The following is an 8,769-nucleotide window of genomic DNA, read 5'->3' as shown; positions in this document are numbered from 1 at the left end:
CCTGTATTATAGGACACATCACACACGTATAACCTATAATACAAATTATGCTTCTACAATTAATATCCAATTTGTTTATCCTTCTTTTACCTTCTCCCTAATTTAATCAATTAATTCCATGACCTCGATAAGTTTATTACGCGCAAGGTGAGCTAGTCTCTTAGAGCACATTATTGGAAGACGGTTATCAGTTATTGTAAATTAAATTGTGATTTTTTGTTCGATTGTTCGAATAAAATTATGACGTAGTTATTAAATTATTATAAGTATAATATTATTATATAATATAATATACTAATAAAGTTATACACTTATACGTAAATTGTACTATTTGTACTATTAAATTATTATGTATGTTTGCGATCAGTTTTTTTGGATAGAATCCAAAAGTAAAATCAGCTCGTCTACATCGATCCGGAAATGGATGCCAAACACTGATGGTAATGTGGTACCTACTACCATTGATTATAAATACTAGTATTAATAATCAATACTACCTAGTATAAACAATTATTAGAATTGAATTACTCTCAAAACAATAATAATTATTATAAAAGATAATTTATGACTGACTTTATAGTAATCGCAAGCTAGCGTTGTTAATTGGTATTATTATTTTTAATAGTTTAATGATACACTGATAGAGAAAACAATGTTTGTGTATCATAATTTACTTTAAATGAACTTATTATGAAACAAATAACATTTAGGTAAATATACATTTTTAAAAAAGATTTAGGCGAGGAGGGGAGGATTTATAAAATTTTCAGAATTAACAATTTTTTTTTTTTAACCTTCTAAAAGCAAAGGTTGTGTTGAAGATAGTGAGTGACAATTTACTTACAAATAATAATTAAATAATATAAATACAAATAAAATAGAAAATATTACATAATAGAATACAATATAATAGGTAACTGCTTGTAAACATATATAAAACTATCCGAAGGACAATAATAACAAGTTATTAATAGTTTTTAAAAAAATGTTATGTTTGTCGATTACCTATATATTTTTTAATAATAACAGGCATTGAATTAAAATAAGTAAGACCCAGGTAATCCACGCATTTTTTACCAAAAGATTTTTTTAAATATATCACTTTAATATCGTATGCTAAATGTTTCTTTTTTCTTTTTTTTTTTATTTATAGTTCTCCAATTATCTATATTTTTAATTATCCATAAAATGGCAGTTTTTTTAAATAGTAAATCTACAGGTAATAATTTAAGGTTTTGACTCGTTGAACCTTCAAGAGTAGGTTTCTGCAGAGTGCAGACATATTCGAATAATTTGTCTTTGTTGGTTTAATACAATTCTCAGAGCATTAGCAGAAAGGCCTCCCCAAATAAATCGACTATATTATTGCAATAATGCTTGATGTAATACTGTTCAAACAACTTGTATTGGTACTAACATTTAAATACATAATTCATTAAATAAAAGTCATATTATAATCATAAGTCATAACCATATTGCTATAGCAAGGCCAAGGGTCTATAACAAGGCTGGGCTAGTTAACTAATTTTTATGTATTTTATGTTTACGTATAATGGTCCACAACTATATACTAAATATTATAATAGTCAAATTCATTATTAGAATATAATTATTGGTACACAGCTGCAGCAGATGGAGCTGCTCCACAAAAAGCAATATAAAAACAAGATTGTGAAAAATAATTTTTGACCAATTTGAAGCAATATTAATTTGAATAAATGAAAAAAAAAGGCTATTTTAGAAATTTAAAAATTGAATTGGCCCTACAAAAATGTTTTGATAATTTTTGAATTTTTGAAAAAAAAATCGAATCTTAAGCTATTCATTCAGAATTTCCATATACTTATCACGGCAAAAACTGCATTTAAATATAATAATTTTCCACGGAGATACTATAAGGATACGGTATTTTTGGGACTAATAACTGTATTTAATAATTGTTCGATGTTTTTGGGTAGCAGTATCGATTAAAGATAGTACTATCTTTAATCGTGGTAGCAGTTAACTTATTCGTAATTTTCTTGGCATATTATATATATTTATATTATATGAATAAGTATACCGTATACCGTATACCTACATATTACTCTTATTTTCATATTTATATTTTATTTTCTAATTAATAAATATACTATACATAATGCACATTCTTAGTTCTTAAGTAAATAACTATAATTATAGGAATTATTGTTGTGTATTTCGTTCGGGTAAATAAATATCATCATATTTCAATATCTGTATAAAATAATATACTTGAGAAATTTCAAGTAGCTACGAATTATATTTTTAAATTACAACTACAAAATAACTAAAATCGTTGTTCTTGGTTATTATTCAATGTGTAATTTCGTCCAAATTTTAACATAAAATAAGTAATAACTATAAAAAAAAACTGTGTTTTTATATTTTTTGTTACAGTATAATATACTTACGTGGAACCTTGTTTTAAATGTTTAATCCTTGTTATAAAAGTTAAACATTTTATACATTTTTAAGTTTTTAACTATTAAATCATGTTCAAATTTTCAATTTGATTAACGTTGTTAAAAATCGAACTTAATATGTTTATAACAAAAAATCGTGCCTAGGCTTATAGATATGTAATTTTAATATTTCTTAACTGCTATTGTAACAGTATATCAAGAGCCTTGTATTACATTTTCACGACTATCCTCTAAACAATAACTATTATTATTAAAACCAATAGCAATTGTTTATAAACAAACATTTCCAAACAAAAAAAACAACGCAAAAATTTGTACCCGAAACCATGGTTTGAATTCGAGATCCCTTTGAATCCCCGTTATGAACCACCCCGGGTTAAACCTCTTATTTACCTTTTTTCCCGACAAAATGTAGCCTATCTTCTTCCTCGCGAGGGCTGAGCCCTAATCTATCTTTGTACCAAATGAACGGTTTAGTAAAGCATAAAGGTCATATGTACACTGTACAGACTACAGACTACAGAATTCACTACAAATCTGTAAAGCTGAAAAACATCAAAAAACGCCCAATAAAATTTGTTTTAATGTTCTGTAGTGAATTAACTATAAGATAAAGTTTTGAAAATCTTCACTGCACTTCTCCTCAACAATTTGAATCTAACAAGACCCCAAACAACGAAATCGCTCTCCAGTTTTGGAGATCTATCCCGCTAGGTGTCCCGTCAAATTATCGCGACAATATTGTCGCGGTAATAATATCGCGGAAATAGCATCGCGGTTCATTTCATAGCAAATCAATAATCTCGCGCGTCATTATTATCGCAGAATTTATTATTTACAAGATATTAAATTACAAGATAACAATAATTTGTTTGTTTCGTATACAAACGCCTGTACACGACAGTATTCGTTTGGTAATATAACACAGCACACAGCCTGCACCATGGAGTATATTACCAAACAAAAAGGTGGAATAATACTAAAATATAAATCTTTTTTGTACCAAAAAGAACGTGAAAGTGAAACAACAGGTAAAATCATTTGGAGGTGTTTGGAATATACCACAAAAAAATGCCGTGGACGTTTATATTCATTAGGTGAAGTTGTTCTTCATACAACCGATCATAATAATCACGTTCCCGACATGGGCAAAATTGAAGCAAAAAAGGCCATCCAAAAATTAAAAGAAACTGCAAAAAATACGCAACTAACAACTCACTATGTTATGGGGACTATAACATCTGAAGTAAATTTTATTACACATTTTTATAGCCATAATTTTATATTTTTATTTTATTAGAGAATAATTTACCTAATATTATAGATTACACAAAGCGCAGCGGGACAACTATACCGAGCTTAAATCAATTAAAGCGTACCGTTCAACGAATTCGAAAAATCGAAACATGTGCTCCACCTATTCCAAAATCGCTAAATGATCTTAAAATACCAGACGAGTACAGGAAAACAACAAGTGGTGAGACTTTTTTACAGTATGATAGTGTTAATTATGACGGATACCATGATAGGTTTTTAATTTTTACAACTGAAACAAATTTAAAGTTAATGCAAATATGTGAACATTGGTTAGCAGATGGCACTTTTTCATGTTCACCTCATATTTTTCATCAACTTTGCACGATACACGGAGTTAGTTATTCAAATGTCGTACCAACTGCATATATTTTACTACCAAATAAGAAAGAAGAGACTTATAAACACATGTTCCTTGCATTAAAAACCTTACATCTACAACTCAGTCCAAAATTTATTATGTTCGATGTCGAAAAAGGTGCAATGAATGCTGCAAAATGTGTATTTCCTTCAGTCGATATAAAGGGCTGTTTTTTCATTTATGTCAAAGTATTTGGTGACATATTTAGTCCAACAGATTACAGTCCAAATATTCTAACGATTCCGATTTTGCTCTTAATTTGAGAAAACTAGCTACACTTGCTTATATTTCAGAAAATGATGTAGTGTCCGCCTCTGAAACTTTAGTCGAATCTCAATTTACCAACAAGAAATATTATCAAATTTAATTGATTATTTTGAAGATACATGGATCGGTAGACCTAATCGTAGAACTAGAAGAGCCCCTTTGTTTTCAATTAAAATTTGGAATTGTTATTCATGTTAGACGATAATATTCCACAAACAAACAATTCGAAGGTTGGCATAATTCTTTTAATTCTATGTTAAGTGCGCACCATCCATCAATTTGGACATTCATTACTGCATTAAAAAAAGAAGAAAGTTTAAATCGTTTTAAAATTGAACAATATACTGCAGGCTTTGAACCTGCACCAAAGAAAAAAAAAATATAAAAATTCCACAATAAAACTAAAAAAAATATATGATGACTATAAAAATAGATCAGTTGACGATTACTTACGTGGTATATCACACCATTTCCAATACCAACAAATATAAATTAAATTTAAATTATATATATATTATATGACTTAACATAACGCTATTATTAATTTACTTATTAATAATTGTTTTATTATTATATTAATAATATTTTGTGTTATAATAATTTTTTTACTTACATTTTTATGAAAACAAAATGCTATGAATTATAAAATTATTAATTATATATGACTGTACTTATTATTTTGTATTATAATAATTTTTTTACTTAAATTGTCATGAAAACAAAACGCATTGAATTATAAAATTATTAATTATATATGACTGTACTTATTATTTTGTATTATAATATATATTGCGATATTTTTGTATCAATGACATATTTACTTTTGCTATTTTTTTACCGCGATAATATTGCCACGATATTTTTACCGCGACAATATTGTCGCGATATTTTGACGTGTATCCATTCCACTAAACGAAAATGAATTGTGGGGCTATTCACACAGTTAATAAATTTCTAAAAATTTAAAATCTAGAAAGTTTACATGCCGTTCCCTGAGTCCTGACTTGGCAAGCGTTTTTTTATAAAATAGATAATTACAAAAATAAAAAGATTTTTAGGAATACAATTACTTAACGTAACAATAAACAATTAAATAAATTAACTCATAAGTTACTGAATAACATGGAAAATATATAAATCGTTAAGTTAGAAGGAACCAATAAAAAAAAAAGTAACTTTCTGATTATTCTGATTATTATATTCTGTGACCCTGTTATCGAGACTGGTTCCACCATGGTACAGTAAGTTGTACCATTGATTATAAATACTATATTTACACTGTAGGTATTTACTGTATTTATTATCAATGTTTGTAGGAAGGTAGATTTCTATACCGTGACTATGGCATGATGTCACTATTGGCCATTGGGATGTGCAGATGAACCGATTTTCGTCGGGCCGCGGCGTGTTTTCTCCCAGGTACATTTACTTGACATATTGTCTACTCTAAGAAAACTTTTTTTTTTTTTTTTTTTTTATTTTTTATTTGAGTTAAACAATCTATACAAGTTATGTATAATAAGCTTAAGTGTTAACAAATTAAGATAACAGCCAGAAAAAATATGAAGGAGAAGCCACCCACTGGTGACACTCCAGGTCAGAGTCGTAAGGTTAAATTATAAAAGTAGGTCGCGGCACCACTTTCTTTTCAATCTTTTGGGAGGGTTGCTAAGAAAACTTTAAAAAAAAAATTGAGTATTTGACAAATTTATACAGGTACATTAGAACATTGTGTTTATAAAAAAAAAAAATATTAATATATAGGTACCTATACTAAAATAAAATAATTTGTCACATTCGAAGTGGGAAGACGTTGTCTCATTGTCACCTATGACGTTTCGCCACAGGCCATGACCATGATACTTCAAAAGAATAGGTGCATACCTACAAATTACAATGTTATAAATGTTTAAAGCTTACTATTAATTATTATAATATATTATAGGTAGTTTGTAGGTAAGTACTGGGAAATGGGTAGTGGGTACATATATATAATATATATATACCTATATATAATACCTAAATTAATACACTTATACACCAGTGGTAGCCGCCAGACTAACTGTGCCTTGGCCTCGGGGTATAATATTTTGTGTTTTACTAATATTAATAATTGCGTTCCTGCCTCATAAAAGTATTATATTATGAATAATTATGATTATTTGACCGAGGGAAATGCCCCACCTTCCTAAATGGGCGGTACCTGTTTCCACCAAAAGTGTACCTTTCCCTTTTCCACCAATACCCATTTCCACCAAATGTGTACCTTTCCCTTTTCCACAATACTCGTTTCCACCAAGACAAGTTATACACTTCGAATTTCAATTATATTAAAAGCTCTTGTAAGTAATATTAATGTATTTATTAAAATATATTAATGTAAACAATTATTTAATATTTGAAAATTTACATGGGCAATGCCGAGTGAGACAGCTAGTAATAATATAAAATATGTGTTCTGGTATTAACGTCTTTAGTTTGTCAATTATTGGATATATTTATTAATGTATATATGACTATACATATGATATTGTGTATATATCCAGCGCGACGGTAGTGGCGCGAAGCTAAGTAAAAAAATATAGCGGAGTAGCCACTAACGTATATTAACAGGAAACAGAGTTTTAACATTGAAAAATCGTCCTAATTTATGTCAATCCTTTGTCAACCTCTACAGGACAAACGGCTGAACATATAAAGTCGTATAAGGCATCAATCGATCAGAAATATTGTGCAGATGGGACAAGGGCGTATTTACGGGGACGGATTTGGGGACAAATCCGCCCCCCATGGCTCTTTAAATACATGTCTATTATTATATTATAATTTTTACATCGTAATCTGTAAGATAAAATTCTTGTCGTCCGCCCCCTACAAAAAATACTAAATACGCCACTGAGATGGGAACCTCTGTTCCCGCTAGCAGATTGGTTAAATAATTTATAAGTTATAACTTATAAGCAAAAATGTTCAAGTACTTTTAAGACCGATTTTGCGTACGGGACAGTGTAGATGGATAAGCGATGGGTCGGGGAACATATCGTAAATATCCCCCGACCTACCGCTTATCAATCCCCACTACTCTCATCCCGATGGTGGCGGCGGCGGCGACCATATTATCATTTCGTATAATATATTGCTGACGACCAGCTAGATCAATGGTTTTCAACCTTTTTGGGTCCACGGCTCCTTTTGATTTTGAAATCGAATATACGGCTCTCATACGCAAATTTAAAACAAACAATTAATTTACATTATTCAATATAACTTTATTCAATGACGAAATCTGTCGATCGGCCGATCTATCTCTCATATACCCAAGTGCGTACAACATGTATAGGGCATACAGACTTACACGGCAGCGAAAAGTAGATAGCAAAAACTATAAATTATTACAATTTTTTTTTAGTTTTCGAACGCGGCTCATTTGATAATAACCGACGACACCCCTGGGAGCCGCGACGCACAGGTTGAAAACCACTGAGCTAGATAGTATATAATATATTATAGGTACTATCTTAAGTCGTGCTGACGGCTCAACGACTGTGATTGTTTAGTGAATTAGTGATCCAGCGCGACGTTATTATATTATTATGCTGAAAACTTGGAACAATAATTAAATAAAATAATAATAAAATAAACAATCTGGTGATTAATTCATTACTCGTGGCAACAATTAAGGTCGATGACAAATCATGCTCTTAATTCTGCGATTCACCACCATGGTCCATCTATGAGTCTATGACTCAAGTCTCAAGCCCATTAGGTACACATCAATTATTAAACATAATAATAAAATATGGGTTAGATGTAACGATATAATGTTAATATTATAATTTTAGAAAAAAAAAGATATAACAGGAGGCCAACGATGCTACTTAGATTATTATTGTTATTGTATACAGTCAAATAAAATCTCGACTTATTTCATAAAAAAAATAGCTGATATCACACCAAAAACACTTCGTTATAACTCCGTGTAAAAAAAAGCTAAGTTAAAAAAAAAAATTAGTAATGATTAAATCTTTATAAAATACGCGTGATATAATATGTAAATTAAGTAAAATGCCATTTTATAATATTACAAATACCTATATGATATAAATAAGATTAATTGTAATGTTAAATACTTAGTCAACATATTATGTTTAACTATTTGGCAGGACGTAAAACGTAGAAGTATACTTAAATAAATAATATTAAGTAACCACTTCAGTATTTACAGTAATTAATAATGTATCAACAATATGTTGACTAAGTATTTAACATTACAATTGATTTTATTTGTCATCATAGGTATTTGTAAAATTATAAAATGGCACGGAGTTATAACGAAGTGTTTTTGGTGTGATATCATTGTACTATACACGCTTATCGTATTCT

General features: G+C 29.2%; 1 protein-coding gene across 1 annotated transcript; it reads left to right on the top strand.

Annotated features, from left to right (window-relative positions):
- Positions 1 to 3,362: 3,362 nt before the first annotated feature.
- LOC107884613 (FLYWCH-type zinc finger-containing protein 1) lies at positions 3,363 to 4,425 on the top strand. The gene is made up of 2 exons (XM_016807101.2): positions 3,363 to 3,690; positions 3,769 to 4,425. Exons 1-2 carry the CDS (start codon positions 3,388 to 3,390, stop codon positions 3,805 to 3,807), a joined length of 342 nt encoding a protein of 113 aa, XP_016662590.1. The 5' UTR covers positions 3,363 to 3,387; the 3' UTR covers positions 3,808 to 4,425.
- The last annotated feature ends 4,344 nt before the right edge of the window (positions 4,426 to 8,769 follow it).

Source organism: Acyrthosiphon pisum, chromosome A2, assembly GCF_005508785.2.
Source record: "Acyrthosiphon pisum isolate AL4f chromosome A2, pea_aphid_22Mar2018_4r6ur, whole genome shotgun sequence".
NCBI lineage: Eukaryota > Metazoa > Arthropoda > Insecta > Hemiptera > Aphididae > Acyrthosiphon > Acyrthosiphon pisum.
Note: the sequence above shows the minus strand (reverse complement) of the source record. Positions and strands in the feature narration are given on the sequence as shown.